The sequence below is a fragment of the Micropterus salmoides genome, unplaced genomic scaffold, assembly GCF_014851395.1.
Source record: "Micropterus salmoides isolate LMB-PRFRI ecotype aquatic unplaced genomic scaffold, ASM1485139v1 Ms_hic_scaffold_9, whole genome shotgun sequence".
Lineage (NCBI taxonomy): Eukaryota > Metazoa > Chordata > Actinopteri > Centrarchiformes > Centrarchidae > Micropterus > Micropterus salmoides.
In genome coordinates this window covers 19,342,989-19,369,041 of record NW_024044681.1, presented here as the reverse complement: position 1 = coordinate 19,369,041, position 26,053 = coordinate 19,342,989, and the positions used below count along the sequence as shown (strand labels likewise).

General features: G+C 41.4%; 1 protein-coding gene across 3 annotated transcripts; it reads right to left on the bottom strand.

The window, feature by feature from the left end:
* Nucleotides 1-1,011: 1,011 nt before the first annotated feature.
* On the bottom strand, nucleotides 1,012-25,355 carry LOC119896185 (phosphatidylinositol-binding clathrin assembly protein-like). Of its 3 annotated transcripts, XM_038709684.1 has the most exons (20): nucleotides 25,042-25,355; nucleotides 24,411-24,840; nucleotides 18,219-18,361; nucleotides 16,445-16,520; nucleotides 15,972-16,074; nucleotides 15,246-15,339; nucleotides 15,043-15,154; nucleotides 14,373-14,479; nucleotides 12,984-13,025; nucleotides 11,080-11,165; nucleotides 10,597-10,699; nucleotides 9,946-10,079; nucleotides 9,607-9,704; nucleotides 9,241-9,354; nucleotides 9,088-9,118; nucleotides 8,839-8,980; nucleotides 6,533-6,556; nucleotides 6,025-6,081; nucleotides 5,759-5,878; nucleotides 1,012-4,335 (listed from the first exon to the last, which is right to left on the bottom strand). In XM_038709684.1, exons 2-20 carry the CDS (start codon nucleotides 24,538-24,540, stop codon nucleotides 4,321-4,323), a joined length of 1,731 nt encoding a protein of 576 aa, XP_038565612.1. In that variant the 5' UTR covers nucleotides 24,541-24,840; nucleotides 25,042-25,355; the 3' UTR covers nucleotides 1,012-4,320. The 3 variants fall into 3 exon arrangements, with proteins under 3 accessions (XP_038565612.1, XP_038565611.1, XP_038565613.1); XM_038709683.1 differs by having other exon boundaries at nucleotides 24,411-25,355; XM_038709685.1 differs by lacking the exon at nucleotides 12,984-13,025 and having other exon boundaries at nucleotides 24,411-25,355.
* Nucleotides 25,356-26,053: the final 698 nt, after the last annotated feature.

Sequence of the window (26,053 nt, the reverse complement as noted above, 5' to 3'; positions counted from 1 at the left end):
GCATAGACATCATGTGCCTTTCACCGGCGTAACGACATGGAAATGCAGTTTCTGCACTGGTAACATGTAAGTCTGGTTTCCAGACACCAGATTAGTCTGTGAAGTAGTTTCAGTGATGACTACAAAGGTCTGTTTCGTAGGGATCCCTGTTGAGTATCTGCAGACACTTGAGTCAGCAGATACTGGTCTTGGAAGCCTTCCATTATGGAAAAAACAAGACTACAACCAACCCATTGTTGTGAAGGTCTACTTGACATAAGTTCACCTCCTTTGTACCCTTTTTTGTAAAGTTAAGTGCAGGTAGAAGTATTGTGTCCAATGACAATTTCCGTTTGTAGACACTTTTTTAGTCGTTTATTTTGGACTTGCTATGGAAAGGCAAGATGAAGTTGATTTAAGAGAGAAAAAAATTACTTTCTCTAATCAACTCACCTGTTGAAGCATGGTTCTTTTTAATTTTTTTATAAACTACTAAGTTCAAGGATGCCTTTTAGGAAGGTTGAATACTTCTAATTTGCCTTATATTATGCTGTGCCCCTTTACATTGATTTAGCAGGGGATCTGAAGAATGGGTGGAGTGTGAATTCTTGATAATTAAACTAAACCACAAAAAATAAATTGTACAGGGATATGACGGGGAGACATGGGAATACTAAATTATGTTCCAAATTTGACCCATCTGCACCTAAACAATGTGGTTAAAAACAATGTCATTGATGTCCAGGTCTGTACACTTTGTGGTCTGGGTTGCCAAAATTGTCCAAAAGTAAAGTCGAAGCTTCTGGTGAATCTAAGCCTGGTTTCAGGAAACCAGTGCGTGCTTTAGAGGATGACTGGGAAAGAAAAAGTCCAGTTGATGGCAACATACAGGACGAGACTGGGCAAACACGTTAAAAACACCACACAATATGGACCAGACCAAACACATATTACAGTACTTTGACTTTCAATCCCAACCTCCCATGATGCTGCTGGCATAGTATGAAAAAGGAGCGAGCATTCAAACACACGTATTGAAAATAGCAACGCTTTAATAAAGAGCGATTTTACAAGACTGCAATGTCTAGCTAGCTAGGTGATAACTGGCATTGACATCCATGGTGTTTTACAAAGATGCAGTTATGGTAACTGGGTTTGAAGTTCGATGGGTTTACTTGCAAGTTGCATTTCTGCATGCGAGGCAGCCTTCAAACAGTTACAGACCCTACATTGTAAAACATTTGATTATGAATGTCAATGAACGTTCATGTCAAGAGGTAAGTAAAAAATCTCATGGAGAAATTTCCTTAACATTTCCAAACACACCGGTAAGTGAGAGTTCACACAATGGTCATGCTTTTACCGGGCACACAAGCCAATAAAAAGACGACACTTAATCATGCACAGAAATGACAGTTTCTTTGTCTCTAAAAATAAAAGAACAAAAAAATCCTTTTGAGTTCTGATATCATCCATCCGTAGTGACCTTGAATAAGAAGAAGCTGCGCTTTGATGATGACTTTGGTGCAAAAAAATGTTCCTGTTTCGAAGAGGACAGACCCTGTCCTGTCCACTTCCTCGATGAAGACACTCTTGGTATAGACCAGTTGTGATAGTTTACCCATGAAATCCCCCCCCCCAAAAAAAAGAACCCCACCCCTTTCCTCCTCAAGATGGACACAAACATCACAAACATCAAACCCACCCACCCATCCCTGGATGATGACACCGTCAAAATACAACCATTCAAACACAGATACAGCAATAAATTGTCCCACATACAGTACGTCATCCAATGGGGCTTCGATCACTTTACAGAGAGAGCACGTCTAAAAACACATGAACGGCATTACCTATATACAGAGGACACAGTAACAGTCAGAGGTTGGCCCAGGATGGATCGAGCTGCGTCGTGGGAGTGAAGTGCACAATGAAAAGAGCATTCAGCTGACGGAGAAAGACAAACCACTGGAACGACGAGTGATGGTGGCAAGTGAAACAAGAACTTTCCAAAGGAGATATCCAAATGTCAGCTGGCCTCTTATTTAGAAACCTCAGAGAATATCTGCCTGCTTGGTGACGATTTCTAACACTGAGTTCTCGCTCTGCTGGTAGTACAGTTGTAGCTGCAGGGAGGTTGCTTTTTGCGTAGCCAGCGGTTACAGTTCAAGGGAGACGATACGATACGCCACCGCACAGTCGTGATGCTCTGGCGATTTGTTTTAGGAACCGCCAGCAGGATGTGCAGCTCCAGTTGGCTGGAAAGGTTCGCTTTGAGACTCCAGCTCTGATGACTTGGGGCTTTCGGTTTGATCTTTTTTGCGTTTTTCAGCGGATGAGCGATCCTAGAGCCACCTTAATTTGATGTCGGGTTGTACAGATGGAGACTGAGACACATTCACAATAACACTCACTGCTACGTTAGTATAGGCTACCAGCTCACTAGAGACCTTTCATCTCTAACCGAGGAACATGACCCTGTTTATCTCTATGGGAAGGCATGTGCACACAAACAAACATACAGTACATGTACATAGAACAGACAATCAATAGAAAACAACTTCATCCCCAATTGATTATTGCCCCTTTCAACTGTACATCCCAGCAATGATTTTAGGTTTTTGTGCAGCAGAGCGTTGTCCCCTCTTCAAAGGTTTGTGCTATATATGTCTGTCTGTGGGTCTAACTTGAACTTGGATCTGTCAGAAAAGCCATATTAACATTTAACGTCTCATTAAAGCATCCCATCTCTGGCTGTCCGAATTAATCTGTATGTCGTCCCTGCAGGCATTACTAGGGTCGTGATCAACAGACATTAGTCTGGTCCTCATTTGACTCCTGTGACTGACCTTTAGCCGTCCTGTCACTACATTAACAAATCCCTCTGTGTGTTACACATGTCTTTAATTCCTCCAAGGAAAGGTGAGACATATTCTGCAGTAATTACGCTTATCCAGTAGTTTTTTAAGGAGTGTAAAGGACTCATTTTGGACAGGACGGATGCTCACGACATCATACAGGGAGTTAGACCATTTCTGATTGGCAAGACTGTGAATCACCTCCTTACTAATATGCAGTCACTTTTCTATCTGGCTGTCAGTGCATTTTTCACTACTTTTAGAGCAGTACGGGTATAACAGAACAGGAGTTAGGAGAGGAAAGGTTATAAAATGGAAAAAAATGTAACTGCATTCTGTACAGAAACCTGATGTAGACACAAGAAGTACAACACTACAGCAGGAAACAGCTTCTAAACAGTTTACAGATGGGAGGGGGTAAAAAAAATAACGGGATTGCATGATATTGCACAGCTGTAGAGGAGCCAAAAAAAGAACAAAATACACAGTGTGTACAGCACGTCCCCAAGTAGCAAAGTTAGTGTAAGAGGTTTGTTTACATCCAAATGCGATGCCTGGGTCTGGCTCAGTGCTTTCGTCAGTTAGTTCCAGTGCAGTAACACATTGGTACCTGGCAACACAGCAAGTACATCAGGTACCAAGAGAGAAACGCATACATTACATGCCCTACACAGCCATGTCCATCCACTCACACACAAGCGCGCCCGCAAAAGTTATCGTTCCACGCCGGATTCTTAATGTGAAGTTGGCAATTAAGAACAAATAGAGCTCATAAAAAGACTCAAACGTTAATGTTAATGCAGCACATTGAAATGTAGAAAAAGGGACATACACGCATTCAAACCAATTATATCTGACATCAGGTGATGGAGGACACGCAGACCGGGAACCACTCCGAACAAGATGCTAAAATCTCACAAACATAAAGCCTTGGCAAAGTTCACACTGAGTAAAGTGCCAGCAAACAATCCAATCGTTGAAAGAGACGTGTGTGTGTCCTCCGAGTTTGATTCAGTTGTGGGATGGAGAGGGAAGTGGGTATGTTTTTATACACAAAATTATTGGGGGCGAGGAGGTCTGGAAGTGGCAACCGAGCTTCTGCACTTCCATAGAGCTGTCAGTCATCACAGGTCGTAATCGCAGCTTGAATTGGCAAATCAAACAGAGGATGAGTGGGATGATGTGGAGCCTGTGGTGCCCCGGCAAAATAGATTCAAAGACAGAGAGATCAGTAGCCACATGGAGAGAGGAGAGGAGATTAGAGGGTCAGGCGACATGAAAACAGACATCAGCATTTCTTCTTTTATCCGTCCTCTGGTCCTCGCTCCGTCTTCCTCTCCCCTCCCTCGTCCTCTCTGTCCTCTTCTTTCTTCCTTCGGCACTGGATTTGGTTCTGGATTTGTTTTCTTCGACTTCTTTCTCTCCATCTCTTTCCTCTCGCCTTCCCTCTCTCTGCTTTGCTGCCATGGTTACCACATCATCCCTACATGAAGTGCATCTGCAGAGGACGGGAAGGGGGGGAGAGTAATTTAGTTCAACAAAACACCTCATCAAGTGTTCAGGCATCTATTGACAAGCATATTACCTGCTGCAGTGCCAGGAATAACAGCTTCGCAGTAAACGTGAGTGCTCGGTAAGCAATTATATTACTGTTATGTTTTGAATAATTGGTCAAAATATACTTGTTTGTTCTCCTGATAGTCTCGTAGCCGTACCAACTGATGATTTCTCGCTGTGATAAACACTTTTATTGCACATTTGCTGGTCAATTTTAAAATGATCTGACAACATGAATTCACCCTGCTTCTTGGAGGGTCCACAGCTTGAACACTAATTACCAAAACATTAAGAATAGCTATGAAATAGTGCATCAATTACTCAAAAAGACTTATAGTTTATATCCACCTAAGATGTCCCAACACATTGCCGTCATTTTGTGATGCAATTATTTAATTTACTCTTATTTGGTCTACCAGGTTTTTCTCCATGTGCCTTGCCTAATTCTACTTCAGTTACTAATTTCCTACACTTCACAGGACAAGTGTTCAAGAACCACCGTAACTGGCTGCAGCTCCATTGTTACTACTTCCCTTTAAGCTACACATTCCAAAGCATAAAATTAAGAGCAGCCCGATATTCAGTCAAGATTCAAATTGGATTGTTTGCCGCTCACACCATCTTTATTGCCTCTAAAGATGTCATACATTTATTGGGAGAAAAGCTTCCTCAGGGGGTAGCTCAAAGTATTCACTAGGCAACTGCCTCATGTTTATGTGTGCAAGTTAAAACACTGTGAGGTTAAAATAGAAATGAAATGAAATGAAAAATGTAATTTCTGTAATCTTAGAGCTCATAAATAAAAGCCTAGTCAAACTCTTAACAAAATCTATTATTAAACTGCATTGTAGTTGTTCTCAAAAACTGTCTGTAGGACCCAGATTTGCATTGTACACCACCAACAGCCACCTAACAGCAGCATTAAAAGGGCAGATTATTAAAGAAAAAGCTTGACAATTTGGGAAATGTGCATATTTGCTTTCTTGCAGAGAGTCACATAAGAAGATACAACAATTAACTTATTTCCCTAAACTTTTGGGGGAACTGGGGACTTACAAAAGACAGATATATATAAAGCAGAAACTAAGATATCTTGACTTTTAGTCCCTAGAGTGGGTCGAGTTCAGGGATTGAATTTAATAAATGCTGTAACTCGAGAAGGCCCCAATAAAGCTGGGGGGGGGGGGGGGGGGGGGGGTCAGACTTGACAAAGCCCCTCCAGAGCCACAAAAGAAATAATACAAACTGTTTTCATAGGCTAACTAACAAACTGGCTGATCCTTTACCTACATTATATGAGATATACATTAATTTGCAATATATATCTGTGTGTGTGTGTGTGTGTGTGTGTGTGTGTGTTATACCTGTGTCCCCGGGATGGGTCCAAAGGGATTGGTGGGTCTTAGGACAGGCTGGTTGTACATGACAGTTTGTGGGGGCATCATGGGAACGCCCCCCATCTGATGACTCATCTGAGGAGGGAGCTGGTCAGGGGGACAGATGAGTGCAGGTGGAAATCAGGGAGAAGGAAGTGAGAGAGAGAAAAAAAAACAGATTTAGAGTTGATGAATTCCAGTAGAGTATGTATGAAAGACTTCTGAATGTATGACAGGAAGATGCTGTTCTTTACCATTCCATACACAGGCACTTGGGGTGTCGTCATAGGAAAAGCCACTGGGGCTGGAGCCTGTATAGAAAGAAAGAAACATACACAATAGACCATTTTCTGGCTGAGCTACAGTCTTAATCTTGACCTAAACATGATCCTGATACTGTCAACTTTATGTCTAGCCCATCAAAGGTGCCCCCAAACTCTCGTAAACATTTGCATTTGTTTGCACGTAGCAAGACACCTAATCCTGAGCAACAAAAAGAGGTTTACCAATGTTGAATTGAGGTAGCAGATTGGCAGTCTGTAATAACCATAAGGGATGACACAACAATGCCAAGGCAGCACAATAAGCAAAATAATTCCCCTCTCCTCCGATAATTCATGTATCACCAAACAATACCAACAGCCTGACAATTAGAGTGCCACAAGTATGGATTTTTGTTTAAAGCAAACAGAGGTTTTTGGAGGATGAAATCAGGTGCAGAAAGAGGAGTGAAGGGGAGGTAAAGAGAAGAAAGGTACTTACATAGCCAGTATAGATCATCCCATTCTGTGGAGAGACAAAGAGTCACCACAATAAAAGCCATGCTCGTGCCTTTTCTCCAAATGAGCAGAGAAGTTATTTTGCTTTTTTAAAAAAAACCTTTTGCCCATTCCTCATGTTCCAATCACTTCTACTTTCTATTCAAGTCGTGCCTCCGGCTTCCCGAGCCATTTGCTGAATAAATGAGCGGTCTGAGTTGCGAGGTCAATCAGTCAAAAATTAAAAGATGAAACCAGATTGAATGGAAGAGACGTGTAGATAATTAAGAGCGGAGCACAAAGGATGGAGGCACATTTGGGAGCTCCTTCAAAAGCCCTGAATGTAGCAGGGGGGAAAAAAAAGGTTACATTTGGCCAGGTGTATTAGACGAGCTTTAGTCCAGAATGAGATGTCATATCATTAGGAGAAACTGACTTGACAAAATGATGGATGGCATACACAATACAATACGTCTTCCAAGGGTTTCTGCTGGAGTAATACAGGAGTGCTTCCCTGACAATAAGGACACATTGACAGACTTGATCCTGTATAATATAGAGACTTTAATGTCAGGTTGATTTTAGTTATTTTGTAGCTGCCTGCCAGAGAACTCGCTACGCTAATGGTCTGTTCTCATTTTTATTTCAGATGATTTGGTTTGTAGTTTACATTATCATGTAATGAAATTCACTACATAGTAGGGCTGACCCTGAATAATCGAAGATTTTATGCTTCGATGGGCGGAGCCTGATTCGACTGTCAATCTCACAGTCGCAGCAAAACAATGATCATGCCACTTTGGCAAAATGGGGGTGCTCAACGTCTGATTGTACATAGAACTACAAGTTTTCTCCAAGTAAGTTAATATACAGCCTATTACAATATACATTTCAACGTTTAATGCTGTAAATAAACATGTAAAAATAAATGTTTTTAAAGTGCGTGAATAAATCCAAAATTGTAACGAAGAGACGGAGCCCCAGCTTCACTGGTGTTGTGCGGAGTTGTCCACACCTCGCGGGACTGTTGGATAATTTATCACCGCTGATGAACCACACAAAGAATATTATATTGTTTTTAAATAGCCGGCTACTTGAAATGAAACCGCAACGTGCATGCAATTGTTGGCAACAGGGCATGCACGCAAAACTCTGCAGAAGACCGACTGCAGCTCTGCAGTTTCTCAAGATGAAAGCCGAGCCACCATGTGTTACCACCCCCCACCTCCCCGGCTTGCAATCCTAGTGCACAGTCTATGACAAAAACACACATGATTCGACTATCAGTCGACTATAGGCAGGACTTGATGATTCTGATTCAACTATGTAAATCCTTAGTCGGGGACTAGTAGGGAGTGATGATAAATTTAGGTTAAGAGTCGGCTGAGGTTTTTCTGTACTTTGGAAGTGATGATATTAGAGCTGCAACGATTAGCCAATGGACAGTAAAGCAATTTGCAGCTATTTTGATGTTACAAAGTTATTTTTCAAGCAAAAAATGCCAAATGTAGGCAATTTGAAACATTGGGAAACAGGCTGGACATTTTCAATGTGATATTTTGTAGACTAATCCGTTTACAGTTTAAAAATAATCGTTATTTGCAGTCCTAGGTGGCAACAATAAAAAGGTAACGAGTGCACTAAAAACATCTGTAAAGCCAACACACACACGTTTTCAATAATTCTGGCTAATTATACATATAGCCATCAATATGCTACTCATTACACAGTAATGCGCAGCATATATGGTGTTGAATCGCCATCAGCTAATGATCAAACAGAAGTGGAGATGTGTAGTGGCAACACTGTGGTAAACTTTAATTTAATCTTTCACAGCTTTAAAATGTTGGCAGAGACACTGGAGTGCCTTTTCCATCTGGATCCCACCAAAACAAGAAACAGACTCTGTTGTTGTTTTACACTGCTGTTTGTATACTTGGTATTTTCCTTGCTGCACAGAGCTTACGATTCAAGTCCACATAAGTGGCATCCGCGGTTTTATGTGTCGACTTGAAGTGGAATGAAAGTCACACCCAACAGACACTATGGCACTGTCTTGGTCAGATCTGCGTTGGAGCACACTCAATGATAATAGTGTAAATTGCCCGGCTTATAACAGGAAAAAGAGTGAGCTGTTAATCAAGCAGAGTCTGTATATGTCCACTCTGTCTTGAGTAGAGGTCCAATCAGGCAACATAAGTGAAAACACCTTTGTGAGTGGGTGTGTAGGGGCTTTACAGTACCCTGCACTGAGATGAATCTGTCCAGAACTTAGTATCTAACAGACAACAACTTGAATGTAGCATTTACCATCTGAGGGACGGGCATGGGTGCAGGTGCCATGGGATGGGTGGTGTGAGTCCAGTTGGTGCTGGTGCACATGGTCTTTGACTGCCAGCTACTTCCTCCTGTTGGCTTCTTCTCTACCAGCTGACTCCACTGGAGCTCCGGCCTGATAAAATAATGAATCATAAGAGAGTGTGAACAGTGATAAAACTAGAGACAGCTGAGTCATTTTTGCTTGGGGCTAAGTTTGAGATGTCAGGAAAACCCACTCACTTTTTAGCAGGGTTCCCCCCAAACTGCAGATCTGAGAGGGGGAAAAAGAAACATAACATCAGCTGAAAGGAAACAACATGGCGAGACAAGAATAACAGTAAACATAGAGAGGCGATGACTGAATATTTGGAGAGGGATACTATATATACTCACTACCAACGAGGTTGGCTAATGAAGAGTCCAAATCATTGGGCAGCATTTTCCCAGAGTGCAAAGGGGCTCCGGGGCTGTGAATGTGAGTGGGTGGGGCTGGCTTTAGCAGGTCACCTGACATCGAAAGGTTACCATGGTAACATGAAAGGAGAAAAGACGGGAAATGAGTCAAGAGCATGAAACAACTGGGCATCACAGTCAGTGTATTCAGCTCTGAGCAGTGTGTGTGTGTGTGTGTGTGTGTGTGTGTGTGTGTTTGTGTGTAAGTGAGTGAGTGGGCATTTATTTGCATGCTTTGTTGTATGTTTATATGATTATGTGTGTGTGTGTGTGTGTGTGTGTGTTTGGTTGTGTATGCAGGCCTACCTCCCCAGGCATTGTTATTGTTGGGCACAGTGTGTGTGGTCTGGATGGGGGTGAAGTTAGGCTGCAGGGTGAACAGCTCACTGGTCAGGTTTGGCACACTGCAGGAAGGAAAATGGAGAGGAGATTTTCTTTCTCATTTTATTTTTATGTAACCAAAAAAAAATCATAAATCAAATGCACACTGACAGCCAGGCAGGCAAAAGGCCTCTTGTTGAAGAACTGGGGTGAAGGGATGAAATGAAACAAGAAGCCAGTAGCTAGTAGTTTGTAGACGAAACAACAAACACTTAAAACTGTAACATTACAGTTCAAGCTGGACAAACTCAATGTAAGACTCACTGGTTGTTAACGGGTACGATGGGTGAGTTGGAGAAGAGATCTGTGGCCCCTCCGCTGCTGTTGGCACTGCCCACTGACTGGGTGCTGGGTGAGACATTGGGTGTCTGAATGTCGATCACCTTATGACCGTCCTCCTGCACAGGAAGCATCAACAGTATAATATGAGATTTCTATGGTTTGTAAATAGCCCTGCAGCACACATGAATAGTGTTAACCTCCTAAGGAAAAACAACAAAAAAAAAGATCTAACATAAATATTTGTTTTCCCTGTGCTTTAAAAAATTGGATTGTCCTGGATGCTTCTTTGTTTGAATGAAAAATCCACTGCAGAGGCTCCTGAGATTGTAACTTCATTTTCATTCTCTGTGCAGCTCTGTACGCTACGGGCCAGCAGCCCGAGACAGACAGTGTATTTCACTGTACTGCAGGATTAATGCACTTGTCCATTCAACAGCGGGGACAAAAGGTCTTGGCGTTCGGTTTTGTGCACAGTTCACACACGCTAAAGTGATTTCAGCGCGCTTAAAGTTATTTTGTAAATGGGTATGTACACTGGCAGTGATCATATTGTTGTTTCATTCAGCAGAGTATTGTTGGTGCGTAGCATTAGCTGCTAAATCTATCTATATGCGCATGTAAGCTGAGTCTTGCCTTGTGTTGCTGCAGTCTGTTGTCTTCTGTTTTGTCGTCCATATGGCTGAGAGAGATCCCAGTGCTGGAGAGAGAGGACACTGCACTGGACAAGGTGCTGGATCTAAGGGGGAGACACACACACACACAAACAAACATAGTTTTTCCAAAGCCTGCGGAATTTAGACATTTGCAGTATTGCTTTGTTTTGTTTGTCTTTGCTCTTTTCATTGAGTTGCACTTTATAGTGTTTTGCAACCTAAACTTTATTTTAGCAAGAAATAAATACTCTTAGACTTGTTTGTTTTGTAATAAAAGTAGTAGTTCACTAGTAGTGTAACCGTAGTAGTTGTGGCAGTAGTACATGCATCAGCAGTAGTAACAGTAACTAGTAGTATTAATAACTGCAGTAGGAACAACAGTAGTAGTAGTAGCAGAAGTATAAAGTGGCTGTTCATCAGATCAGATCTATGTAACTTCTTGACCTTGTAGATCTGATCGTACCTGCTGGCGGTGGAGAGGTCCTTGAGCTTCCTGCCCTCCAGAGAGGCTAGATGCTGCTCCAGAGCCTCCAGGAGAGAGCTGGGTGCCTGGGGGAGGGAGGGTAAATCGGGGTGGGGGTAGGGGGTTGATGGGGTAACATTAAAACTACAGCCAATTGGACAAAATGGGACACACTGCTTTCTCTCACTCCCATCTCCTCACCTCCTCATTTTCTCTCACTCGCTCACATTCGCACACACACAAAGCAGCAGCAAAATCAAGACATCATCCTCAGGTTCATCATCTACTCTACGACAGCTCCTTGTTCTTTTTTTTCTTTTTTTTTTGCATTTGGTTTCATCAGGTTTGGTTTACCAGCATGCACACATCAGCCTTGGATCATGCAAGCGAGTCCACAGCGGGACTGACAGGTCAGGACAGAGCAGAGCATCGTCGCTGCAGGGCTCCAGAGTAGAAACACAACAAACACATCTCTGACCCATCTAAGGAGCCCATGCAGAGGCCAGCAGTGCACAAACGCTCTCATAAACACCCATACTTACACACGCATACACGTAAAGAAAATCACAGTCTAAAAATTAAGAGTTAACTCGTGGATTCCACATCAGGTTAAAAGTCAAATTAATATATTATTCATTTGAATTAGCTTGGAAATTAGGCAGTAACTAAGTACTAAAACTTTATCCCACTGGAAGCCAATGAAGTTAACTCCGTGAAATGTAAACGTCAGATGAAAAACCTGGTATGCACATTGAGCAGCTGGCCGGCACTCTTCATTGGAAAACAAAAGGGATGAATGGTCTCATTTTGACCGTATGTGATACCACGGTTTTCATCTAGAACCTTACATTTCAGCACCAGAGAACACAATGCAAACACAACAAGCAAAGAAAAGATTTCTCATATACTTATTTTAAGGGGGAAAGAGAGTAAAATGCGAATTCTGGATATCCTTCTTCAGAGAAATCTAGAATATGCTAAAGGTTTAAAAGTAAAACAGACACATATCTAGAGCTCAGTATAGGCATGGGTCACTATGTTGTTGAATAAGGGCATATAAGGTCTTCATAAGCACTACAAACATTAATTGAAATAAGTTAGCCCTTTTCAGTTTGTTACCTGATTTGTCACATTGTAAACATCCAATCATGTGTCCACTGAAAAGGATAGGTTGTATTTGGTGCTTTTAGCATGATATGCAGTACTTATGATGGCATTATGTACTCCTATCCAAGTCATATTTGCAGAAACCTATTTAATAAAACACCATTCGCTGCTCTCCCCACAGCTAATGCAAAGGGACATAATCTTTTCGGGAAAATGATTTGAACACTGCTTATATGTGCAATAACCTATTTCATAAAGCTGTGCTGACTTATTTGTATGATAAGCCTTTGAATGAAGAGACGAGCCTTGATATTTACACTGTGAAAATGCCAGAAAGACTGCTGGAAAAAATGCAGACAGATACTAAGCCCCGGTCATGGACATCTAAAATAGAAATATGCAAAAAAGAGGCTAAAAACTTTTGTTATTCAGCTGCATAAATGCCGCTTTCAAATCTTACCTCTATGTCAAATTTGTTCTGCAAAGATTCAGATAAGAATACAATGAAATTCCTGCTCTAATGCTTAGAAATTGTGAATAAAAAAGTCTATTTGCAGGTCTTCATTTATTGTTTCCTCTCTATTCTAAACTCAGTTCAGAGAGAAAAGGAGAAAAGGGCGAAGGAGTTTAGGAGAGTGAAGAAGAGAGGAAGAGGACGGGGCAGCTGCAGTGTGGGCAGGTCTGTAGGGTGAGTAGGGAACGGGAGCGTTTAGAATGAAGCATTATGGGATTGACTTGACGGATTTAAATACTGGTTGACTGGTTGAGTGACTGATTGAGATGAGATGTAGACTGACCTGTGTGAGATCGGGGCTGTCGCCCTGATCTATCCCAACTCGCTGTGTCACAAAAAAGGAGGGAGGGGTGGGGGAGGGAGGAGGGAGGCAAAATAAAAAATAAACCAAATGTAATAATAAAACAAGGAATAAACCATAAATCCCAACAGAGTAAAAAAAAGGGAAGAGGCGTGTGAAGGAGGAAGAGGAGGAGGAGGAGGAGGAGGAGGAGGAGGGAGAAAGAAGAATCAAACCCAAGCATTCATTACTTCATGCAGTGGCTGGAAAGGAAAACAAATAAAAGACAACAGAGGAAGAGGGAAGGAGGGCGCATGCACACGCATACAAACACCTATATACACAGTACATGTACACGCACACTTATAAGTACACACACACACACACACACTGAGATCTGGAGACTGGTTTGAAATGAATGCTGAGCACACCGACTGATTGAACAGGCAGGGCGGAGAGGGCAGACAACAGGTCACGTGACTGCGAGGTAAGAAACATCCAAAAGGAAGACACTCAACTAATGTTGACTTTGAACAGAAAGACAAGGGAGGGACACAGATGACACACAAACAGACAAACACACATTTTGTTAGACAGGTAAAATGAATGGGTCCTTAAAGTCAACGTTAGTCTGTTTGTTTTTTTGTTTTTTGTTTCTTTGGATCGAGCGGCTGCACCAAACCTTCTTCCAAATGGGAACGAAACCAAGCAGAGAGAAAGCCTTTGAAGATGGCGCACAGGATAATGCTAAGCAGTCTACAGAGGATACAGCTGTTTATATTCACTGTGAAGCCTAGCATGGACTGCAACTGTTAATTGGACAACAGCCATTATAAAGAAAACTACTTTTTTTTAAAGAAAATGGAGGAAATAAAATAAGAGGAAGAGGAGACAGAGATAGTGATAGAAAAAGAGCTTGCTTGGGCATGCAGTGCAGGCATGTGAACAGGCAGCACGCGAAGGGTTCCCTCAACTGGAAGCTCTACATGAGTGACTCTCTGATAGGCTAAGACTTTGCCATTTATCACTGTCTTGGAGTTACCCCCTCCCCAGGTCAGGGCAAGAGAAGGACAGAAACAGGAGAAAATCTAGAGGCAAAAAAAAGCCTTGGAGGATTAAAGAGAAGAAACCCCTGGACACTGATCTACGGTCAGTTTTGGGTTTGGACCGTAAATCAGGATCCCAAGAGTAACAGATGTCTGGAGCAAATCTCAACAGGTTAAGTGGATTTCTCTGCAGGTTAAATTCTTCTGACAAACAGAAGAAAATGATAAAAGAGCATGGAGATATGTTTATAGGAGAGGAGAGGAGACCGTCGAGATTCGCTCCAGACCGATATTCTCGCCCTCTCTGTTTCCTCTGTCGAGGATTAACACGACAAAGAGACGTTACCTCTGCCACTCTGAGAAACTCGGACAGTTTGGTCATCCTGTTGAGGAATGTCTTGTAGATCTCCAAAGCTTCTTTGCACTGGTTCTTCTTCATGTCAAAGTATTTCTCTGTGCATTAGAAGTCCAGAAACAACACATGATCACTATTTATTTAGTTCAAGTACATGGAAATACTTAATTAGGATTTATTTTAGCCCAATGAGGTGCTAGACGATAATGTACATAAGGTGTATACAATCAAAAGAACTGCTTAAGAAAATTAATCTGGAACAGTTTTGTCCTGATAAACTGGCACATCTGGTGTCCATGCAGGCTGGGATGCTCCATGTGGAGTCCCACTTACTATATAACTACAGCTGAAGCACCTCAGATCAGGTCAATTAAGTAATGAATGATTTAATGAACTCTTCACTAAAGAGTCCGATGGTGTGTTCTCAGCCCCTGACTCCTCACTGGCTTAATAATTAATGGAAGAAAAGAAGGTGATCTTTATAGTCTTTAATTGGACTTTGAGAGACAGTCGGAGGAAAAATTGATTTCCCCTTAAAGAAGGATTGAGTGGAGTCACAGTCTTCTGATCTCAACATCATAGGCAAGTTAATGCATAAATACTAAATGGACTCAACAGGGATTAACTCCGGATCTGTTGTATTGTATGCATGGTGGTTTACCCAGCATGTTTATGACCCCTTCGTTGTAAGCAGCAAACAGCCGTATGGAGTCTTTAAACAGCAACATGAAAGCTGTGTTGATCACCCCATTGGTCAGCTCGTTGGAGTTAGGCTGGAGGAAAAAAAGATTGGATCAGGATAATGCAGTGACTGCTACACTTTATTTTAATACACATCTTGTGTGTTTTAACTTAGACTTTTACCTGGAAATCTAGCAGTGCATCCAGCTGGTTCTGAATGGTGGGCAGAGTCTTAATCAGCTTCTCTGTGTTCATGGTGCGCATCACGCCGTCAGCCCTGGTAACAAAGATGAATACATGCACACAAACACGCATGCAACACACACACTGGACTTATCACATCTGAATGTTTGTAATGAGCTCCTTTTAAAACCAAAAGGGTGAACAAATAATAGCAGAAAGGCTCTTAGTGTGGATTAGCGACAAGAAACACATTTTAAAGGGAATGGCATTTGAAAGAAAAATTAACATTATTCCTCCTACAAATGAAAAGTTGAATTTATATGCAAAAAAAATGCACCCTTGCTCAGTTCAATACCTTAAAGGATTTTGCAAATACACCCTTATTTGGTCTGGTATGACCAGCAGCTTGTGGTAGTTAATGTTAGCTAAATTGTTAGCAAACTTTATAGATGGCAATTACTGGTTCAGTTTACTGACTTCATGACTCTTTTCTGCTTGTGCTACTGTTACACTACATTTTACCATTTAGCCTTTTTTAGCACACCATTAGGCTCACTTAAAAAACAGTATTTGCTAGGCCTACATAATTGAAGTAGAACATAAAATAATATTCACATCCTTTTTGGTTAAGAATGCCCATAATGCCCCAACATTTATATAACTCCATGATATATAGGCTATACAGTACTACTAGTGTATGTCAGTAGTGTGTGTTGAGTTTGTTACCCTCTCTTCATCTTGGTAAAGTCCACTGCTGCTAGTCTGTAAGACATGGCTTTTTCATTCAGGTAGCGGCTGTAGCGTCTGATGAAAGTTGACATGTTATACCCTGGGGAGGCAAAGAGGGGACACTGCAGTTACAGACTGATTACCATGGTCTATTTTCAAACTAGATCAAGAAACCATAATCCTTTTCATATGAAATGGACCAACTTCTCTATGAGGGTTAGGGTTCTTACTTTCAGATACATTTAATTACAAAGTCACTGAGCATTTGTTTTCATTTTCAGTAACATTCAGCAGCTTCTCGTATCAAACAAAAAGAACATTGTCTGTAGCTTTTCTGTCCTGTACTGTAGTTTTCCTTTGAAATTGGCTTATTGATACCCCTACAGAGCCAGGGAAAGGCCGACATAAAGTCATTTTGTTAGACGTACAGCACTGCTGAGTATACAAACAGCCAAATGGCATTAAATCACCTTGTAGTGCAGCCTTATCGAGAAAGTTGTTGAGGTTGAAGAGCGTGTTTCTGGAGGCAAGGTACTGCATCAATCTCTGATGGAAAAACGACAGTGGAAAGAGTTAGGGACTTATCTCATGCTGACAATATCAAGCCATGTCAACGCAGGCACAATAGCAAGGAGAATAGTTCATTTGTAGGCAGGAGTTGCAGCTTTACAAGCATTTTTATAGAGGCCGAGTTTGTTGACTTAAAATCTTGAAGTGGAAACTCTGACTTCCTGGAAAACTGTAACTGCCCTTAGTCAGGGTTTGACACAGGCAGCGTAGGTGGAGTTAGCCAGTAAAATAACAGATCACATGTTCCACAACAACCAATACTGATAATGCGGCAAAAACAACAATTGTTCATTGAAACTATAAAACTGGTGTATTTTTCTGTATCTCACCTGTCAATAATCACTTACAATGTGTTTTTGTATTGTTTTTGGCTCAGTGTTGGTCTTGGTTGCCAAGTACGAGCAGGTCAACCAACACATTGTGGCCCATTTTAATATCGAGTACTGACTCCAGCTACCCACACAAGTTTTCAAAAATCCTACGCAATAAAACCATTCACAATCTTTCCCTACAACGCTTTCTCTCTTTACTGTTAATGATGTCCAATTGGTTTACAATGATCCCATTCTAGTATTCTGTTTTAACAGGAAATACACCCCACCATGGAAGTAGAGGACTTAAAATCTCAAACTGCTTTCTTTCTACTCAGGTAAACCCAGGCATCCTTGACAAATTTACAAAACATCGTGTTGCAAAAAGCTGTTGTTTGATTATTCAAGAGGGTCAGCGAGATATTCATCAGTCCTTGTTGGACACTTGGAAGATACAACTTCAAATAAACCTGCTGAAAGAGTTGGGAAGAAATTGTAACAACCTGGCAAGCAAAATGTCATTCACTGGATAAGATCAACAACTCGAGCTATAGCCAATTGTGCGTGTGTGTGTGTGTGTGTGTACGCGTATGTTTGGAGGCAGAGGTACAAATAACATTAGATTGTAGAGGAAATGTCTTTGTTTCATCCTTTCATTGGCTTCTCATCATCATCATCTGTGGGGCCGCAACAATATCAAATAAACTGCAAATTGTTTCCCCGATTAATAGATGAATCATTTGGTCAGTTAATAAATGTCATCACAGGTTCCCAGGACCCAACGTGCTCTTCAGTATGCTTGATTTCTAGACCAAACTCCAAAATAACATAAAAAGTATTATTCTTTTTGCCTGATAAAGGACTCAAACAATTAATAGATTATCTAAATTATTGTTGATTGGTTTTCTGTCCGTTGATTAATTAAAAATTGACAAATCATTTCAGTACTAATCTAGTGTGCTCCACCTGATATTCTACAGCATACTATTGCTACATACTAACTGGACAAAGCAATCCAGACATAGAGAGTGTGGTAGGCTATGTAAGGTAGTTTTTGTTTCATGATTTTGTATCTGAAATAAATCAGAGCACCCAGGATTATGACAGCAATATTCATGAATGAATGAAAAAAGTATTTATCTTTCCAACAGAGTAGTTTCTTAGCCTTTCAAATTTTTCAGTTAGCAAAACTGCACCCCAAAACAATGTATGACGATCTGTAGCTCATTTGAATGAAAGACCTGAGTGAACATGATTGTAATTATTTATCATATTTAACATGCTTGTTGTGTCGAGATGACAAACTACTAATAATGATCTTTGCCCGCTCTGGGCTTCCATACGTTTGGTGTGGTCAGCTCACCTCGTTGCCGTACATCATGAGGTGGTGTGTGGTGATGAGCGCTTTGAAAACCACTATCCAGCTGTTGCTGGCTGTGCGCTCCAGCAGTGTGTCTGCCAGGTGGGGGATGCTGACGTTCAGCTCATTGGTGCAGTGGATCAGGTCTGGAGGACACAAAAAAACATATATATATATATATATATACATACAAATAATAGAACAAAGATTGCAGAAATGTGGCCAAGATCTTAGAGATTATTTGTAAAGTTGCAGTTTTGACTATTATTAACATTCATGTGTCCTTAAACCCAAACCCTGCCTGTTCACTCCCTGTAAGCCACTGTGAGTAAAAGCATCATCTACACGTCATAATCATCATTTATAACCAAAGAGATCTTACAGGTTGAGTTATTATGAGTCGATGGAATGAATGAACAACCATGATGTAGTCTTATCGACCCCTGTATTAATTTTGACTCACTCAATATCAGCACACAAATCAATGAACAAAGGATTATTTAATAGTAGACTGTTAGACAGAAGAATCAGAACCAGGGCTACTGTATCACACACTTTTCCATTTTGTGGCTGTAATTCAACAGTGCTACCTACCTGTTCCACCAAAATGCCAATACAATATCATCTCAGAAGATGAGTAGTGGCATTACGAGGTCAATTCTATTTCACCACAATCAACTCAGGAGATACATTATTTAAAAAAAAAAAGTCATAATGACTCAAGAGTTTTCTTCCAGAGCATCTTTGTTAGTGGTGATGAACTAAAACTAAGTTGACCCGATGTTTAATCTCTGAGACTAGCATAAAGAGTGTAAAATGTCTGTTCAAAGCAGATGTTAAACACATTTCAAAAGGAAAATTCTGTTCTGCTGTGTGTCGGATTCAAAGGTCAGACAGATGAAAAGATTTGTTTTATATTCACAACAATATGTCCCCAAATTAATTAAATACAGATAACAGGTGATTCAAAATTCAGCCCTGAACACTGTACATCCAAGTAGGACACATTGGTAGAACGTTGACCTAAATTATTCAAGGATTTCTGTGGTTTAAGATCAAAATGTGAAGTATGTTTAATCTCAAATATTTACTGACTCCTAGTTAAAGAACTTAGCTTATTTTTTTTCTCTAAACTTGACCTTGTGCATTTTACAGCAAAACCCTTCATAAAAATGGACTGTATAGTGCACTTACTGTACAGCTGCTCCATGAAATATATTCAGTGACATTTATCAGCAGGTTTAAGATCTTTTTCTGAATAATTACAATCATCTCACTAATTTGCTCTGAAAATCCCTGTTTAGGTGAGAAAACACAAAGTTCTCAGTAGTATTGTAAAAAAAGAGAGAGAGATTGTGCAGATTATTTAAGATAATACTGGTCTAACAAATAAGACCAGATGAGATGAAAGTAAATTGAATCATATAAAATCTCTCATGTCAAAATTTAAAAATCAAGATGAGAAGCAACCTTACTTGAAGTTGACAGCAGAACACAACAAGTAAAGTAACTAAATTAAATACGGCCCTGATGCAGTAAGTGAAACCACTGGGGTGTGAGAAGAAGTGAACTTGTATTCAAAGACAGGCGGAGAGAGAATTTGTGTGAGTTACTGTGAGAAAACTTCAATCATTTTGGTTTCTGAGGCAAACGCTTGGTCTGTTTCTTCCACGGGATCAGAGGTTATCAGGGTTTATTTGAAACCTCTGTGATGTTTTCTGCGCCTGCTGAAACGCTGGATACCGACGAGCCCCAGTTGATACCACGGTAAAATGTTTAATGCATGTCAAAGGAACCCGGAGCACCCGCATTTCACCGCAGCTAATGCATCAATCCTGTTCAGCTTGACTTTATTTTATGCTATTTTTGAGTGTGAAAATCTCAGCGGCAACAACACAGCCTATAATAACTGTAACAATATTGATTATAGTCTTCATCGACTTGTCCGACTTGCCTGCCTTGAATTATCACCGCAGTCAGACAGGCAGGCTCTCAATCTGTTGCATTAACATCATGACATTTGGTCCCCTGCATTAGGGCCAAATCTAAAGGCCTGTGTGCTCCCGATATCTCCAAGTAGAGAGCGACCTGTAGAAAGCAATGTACAAACCCATCAAACGATTCCCAAAAAAACACATTTTGAATTTTTGAAGCATATTTAGACCTGACTGTACTACCTAAGTGCAATCACAGTACAACCCTGGATTTAGCACTCTTTATATATTTCTATATTTATTCAAAATAATTTTTATTTTTCAAATTCCCTTTTCCTAATTAAATCTCAGGGCATATCAAAACGTATATGGTAATGGCAGAGTTCTGCTTTACACATTGTTACTGGTTTGTGAATTTCCTTTTGGCTTAATAGTCCATATTGATTCCAACATACGAAGGTTGCCTATCAAAAGCGAACACACAAAGACAAAGTGGACATGCAACACACTTTCTAGCTGCTGCAACAAGTTAGCACCTCAGCACTTGTGTTGTCTTGGTGAAGGTTAGTACTGCGTTGTAGTTTGCAGTTATAATTTGTATCTGTCTTTAACACCAGACGATGACAGAACAGAGCCACAACCATAGCTTGTTTAAAGATATAATTTTGTTTTGCAGAATAATAAAAAAGCAATTGTGCTTCTCCTTGAATACAACTACACCTAAATAATAGAGCTTATTCAGTCAAATACTTTCATGCTGGGTGCACCTCTGTGTAGTCCTTCCAGTAATAATACATCAGCTAGGATTAAATCATCGACATGTGACAGTGTAGATAGCCAGAGGGATGGGATGAAGTATCGATTGTGTGATTGCCAACTGGGATTATTGATAAACTGCAGTCCATGTAGGAAATAATGTAAATCAATAACACAGTTTAAAATATAAACCCAGTATCTTGAAGTATGTGTGACTGGAGGGACTTCTCATAAAGACATTTTACTGTAAAATGTAATAAAAACTTTGTTGAAGATGTTTTAAGACCTCTGCTTTAAATACAGTGAGTAATTTCAATCTTTGTACAGTTGTAATCTGAAACTGCATTGAAATTAGGATCATTATACTGACACATAGGTGTGTCTGTGTACTTAAATAAAACCACGGCATCTATTGGTGCGGCTTTATTGTATTTGTGTTCTTCTATCATCCTTTCAAATTCTCCCCATGGTTATTCTCAACACCTTTTGTTGCTTTTTGCAAACATAAAGTTCACTATTGCAGCCAAGACAGCTAAATTAATCATATGCTAACAAATAACTATGCTTTCAGGACAGAAGGTCATTTTTGGCCTGATTGCTATTCTACTTGTGATGAATCTGGTATCTTTCGCCACTCTCAATGATCCCTGCCACGCAGAATATTGCCTAGTGAAAGTGAAATCCCATTACACTGTCTGTCATGCTCATCATTTGCTATGGGGTAGTAAATAATCAACATTGGCCGTATACATCAACAACCAGTCTGTCAAGGTCATGACACCATATGAAAAAGAAAATGCCAATGAGACTTGGGTTTGCTAACTATATAGCTTCAATGACCAGCACTGCATTTGATTTATCGTGTGTTCATCAGCAATTCATCTTATCTTTGGATCAATAACAAGTGGAGTATATTTTAAAGGTAACTGAAATGTTGTCTGTAATTATCAAACCTCTCAGGTTTGAAAACTTAGCATGGATTAGCTCCAGTGGAAATAACTTTCAATCCCACTGATGGGCTGCTTTGCCAGTCACCTCTGTTTCATTATATTTTGTACCTTTAGGACCTATTCTGCCTCCCACGTTGATTTTGTTCCATTTTCTATTGTAATTTCTGCTGAGGGATTTTATGCACCCTTCCATCACCTCAAAATACAGACCAAGTATCTGCCACTTTTTATGACCCTGTTTAACCAGACAAGTTGAGTAAGAAGAGACTCTCAGATCCAACTGTGGTCAGGGTGAGTTGAACATTGAGAGAGTGGGTCACACACACCACAACTGTCAGACCTAAGATCGACCCACAGTGTCGTACAGCCGACTCAGTAGAGTTCAGTGCAGCCTCTGCAGTCAATAAACGGAGAGTCGTATGTTATATCATGTCCTGGATGGAGTAGAGGGGCCCCTCTCAGAGGAAATAGAAAGTGTTTTATTGTGAAAGCTAGCTGTGTCCATGGAACAGCTGCATCTGAATGGCTCAAGTACAAAACATTCATTCAGCTAAAAATTCAATTCAAGCGTCCAGGGGGGGTGAATTGAGCCAGGCCTACAGTTTCTGCTTGGGCACAGAGCTTTTTATTCCGCTAATGATCAGAATAAGAGCCGGATCAGGGCAAAATCGTCTTGTGCAACTACCACAATCAGAATAAACGGACCCATTCTGAGAGAAACTCCATTGTCCTTGAGAGCGGTGGTATAAACCTTTTTATAATCCATTTGACAGATGAAAATTTGTCATGTAAATGCTCCGGTTCTATTTTTAGAGAATGTTCTCTCACCCTTGAGTTACGTGACATTTAATAGTTTCTGAGAGACTCCAACTTGTGGCAAGTGCCGAAGGTGGACGACCTTCTACCATTTAATAACTGCAGGGGAACCATGTCCCTATAAAAACTGAGGCTTCGGTAGTAAGCACAATAATAAACCAATGACGGTGCCAATCACTCGATGCCCTTTAACTGATCATTTTCATTCACACTTATTACAATACTTTATTTAGACTCATCAATATTCTTGATTTTCTGTAGAAATTAAAAATATAACCACAGCCAGTGTTTGTCAGCCAACGCACTGTAGAAATCCTCTCGTTTCTATCTGTAGAAGCCAAAATGTAAAACATCAGCCTCACAAATGACTGAAGCAGTAATACCATTAAAAACCTAAATAATTAGCTTTTACTGGCGGTCACCATCAAGATAAGGAAATCAGAGCAGCAGTAAATACCCAATGTTGCAATTGAAGAGTCACAAAAGGGGCCTAAGTGCATTTAGAAACTTATTTCGGAACCTTTTCAGACACCTCCACTGGGTGTTTTTCTGATTTAGTGGCCTTTTTAGTTGAGCAAAGTGATACAGCCCTAATTTAGATGTGTTGTGTTAAGGCGCCAGTGGCACATCTTGTGAGGGGGCCCAGAATTCCCAGTGTCACCTCTGCTGTGGACATGACCGACTAATCCACTGCCAAACTTGCAGGCTCACTGGCTGGCTGTGTAGCTGGATGACTGACTCTCCGGCTGTTTGGCTACCCGCCTTGTTGTTTCTCTCAGACTGATTTATCCACATTTCCTCTTGATTAGCCATCTTGCTACCCCCCCACACCCCCACCCCACCCCACCCCATCACACACACAGCCCGCACCCGTCTGTGTCTGTCTGTCTCTTCTAGCTGTTTGACTGACTTGCCTGTGTGTCTAACTGGCAGCGCCATTGATTACTCCTGCTCTCCATCGATCATGTCAAGTATGGTGAGGCAGAAAAGCCACCTAATAATCACTTCTAAAAATGTACATGTGAGGAATCCTCTTCCGCCCTGTGTACATAATTTGCTGCAGTTTGCACATGCATAGGTAGTTAGTTGAATGTGGTGATCAAGAATCTGTACTGACACCTCATTTTAACACCCACCAGTACAGTACACACTCATTCTCTCTCTCTCTTCTAGCACATCAGGACAGCAGTGACACACTCATTAGCGATAATAATGCACCAGAGGACATGACAGTGAACTTGAATGTGAAATTGTAGAAATGGAGAGAGAATGTTGGTGATGCTGCAGGAATAAAGCACACTCTGTCCTGAAGTGTCTCCAGAGGATAAAGCGCCGCCGCTTGATAGTGGCGTTAATAATGGATAGGCCTACACTGTAAAGCGGCTGGTTGCAATATGATTAGCCTATAGCAGAGTGGCCTATTTCCCCTGAATGACATGCACATATAGCCCCTGGCTGATTGCCCCTCGCCTTATAGGCCATCAAAATTGACTGCGTGCATTAATGGCGAGAGACACTGCAGGGTATGCTTTGCTGCGTAAAATCACATTTTAATCTAAGGGAATGTATAACGGTGCCTAATTAAAGAGGCTGCAAACATAACCGGGCCGGATGAAAGAGAGAGAGACAGAAAGAGAGAGGGGGTGTTTGTACAAGCTATCCTTTGTGAGGAAAGATGCTGGTAGCTTGATGCATGCAGGCTATCTATACAGTAAGCCGTGATGGTATGCTTAACCTACAGTCAAGGTGTTTCTTCTTGGGTCCGCTGACTTCATGCGTCGTGGCCTTGCAGACGGCTTTGCTGATGGCAGACCCGGTCATGCTGTGCTGCGCGGCGGCGATCCGGTCCGTCAAAGACTGTCCCGACATGTTACTGAGGAGGAGGAGGTGGTGGTGGTGGTGGACGAGGAAGCAGGCGGAGTGATGGTCGAGTCCGGGTGGGGGGATCCGGGGAGGACGTTCAAAATGTCTTTAGCGGCAGGGAGGAGGGTAGTGCCCTCTGCGAGAATCGGCCGTCTGAGCAAGTGGAGGTGGAGGAGGAGGAGGAAGACAGCAGCGTACACCGGCGAGGATCCGGTGGGAGAATTCATGCGGCGGCCAAATAAAACATAAGACGGTCACATCCAGGGAAGCTCTCTGTATTCAGTCGACGGCATCAAGATGAGCCAGCTGCAGAAAGTAAGATATTAGACTATGTAAATATGCTGAAAATCAATGTAGGCATCTATTCAGAGCATCAAAAGCAGCTTGGGATAATAGGCGAATATAAGACAATGTACAGTAGCCTAAGCTGTATCCCTGAAATAGCCGCTGCCAAGGCTGAGATACCGGCTGAATCCGAAATAACGATGGCAATAATCGAAGGACTACCGGTGATTATTATCAGATCTATGCGGCATCCCCTACGACTGAAGACTCATTTTTCAGAGACGACCCAGCATTGTCCTTTCCCTTTTTTCCCGTCTTCTTCGCCCGGTTTCTCCTCGGAATGTGCGCAGAGATCCGACAGCAAACACCTCTCTGATCCACACAGCACCCCGCGCTGGCTGCATCTAACCTTAGCTGGGGGTTTATTTATTTATTTTTTTTATCCTCCCCCCACCCCCCGAGATTTTTTTTTAATCTCCTTACAAAAAGGGTGTATTTCTGCGTTGAGGTTGCCGATAGGCCAATTTTTGTCAGTCAAACTTGTGTGTGTAAAATGGCAGTACATGAATCAGGTGACTGGGAAAGGAGGGCGATTGGGCCACTTCTCGGGTCCGGGGGAGGGCATCTTAAAGCAGAAGGCTGCCCCCCGTTATCTCAAGTCGAGGCAAAGCATCAGCTGGTTCATCACCTCGCTGCATACTGGGGGGGCTCAAGAGTGTGATGTGCAAACTCTCCCTGATTACCTGCTGTCCAATGAAATGTAGACACATCGGAGGAAACCCCATGATAACATCAACACAAGATGTTTCATTGTGTGATACTTCAGTGTGACTCCTACTGTCTCATAATGGCTGAAAATGTGGCTCTATTGTAGTAATCACAGTATTCCTATATGAAATCCTATGACCCCACAGTTTACAGGGATAGTTTATGTTGTTTTATTACTTTTATTGTTGTTAGCATAATAAAAATCCCAGCAAACACAGCCCATAACACTTCTGCAAAGGTCCCCATATGGTGACATTTAGCCTTGTGATAATCTTCCAGGAATGTTCCACTTTGGTTCATTTAGTTCCAAACAACATTCCCAGTATGTGTCTTAATGAGATTTCATGGTTAAGTAAATCTCACCAGGGAGAATTCAGTGATGGTCCCTGCTTTATTTTAAAGACCAACATCTGAAGAGGGTTTCTAAAAGTTCTGTGAAAATAATTTTCTAAAGGACCCACATTTT

Excerpts from the sequence above, each read along its gene's own strand:
- LOC119896185 (XM_038709683.1), bottom strand. The coding sequence starts at position 24,540 with ATGTCGGGACAGTCTTTGACGGACCGGATCGCCGCCGCGCAGCACAGC. Across the intron at positions 16,521-18,218 it reads TCATGATGTACGGCAACGAG|AGATTGATGCAGTACCTTGC; the intron begins GTGAGCTGACCA and ends TTTTTCCATCAG. Across the intron at positions 10,700-11,079 it reads GACCTCTCCACCGCCAGCAG|ATCCAGCACCTTGTCCAGTG; the intron begins GTACGATCAGAT and ends TCTCCCCCTTAG.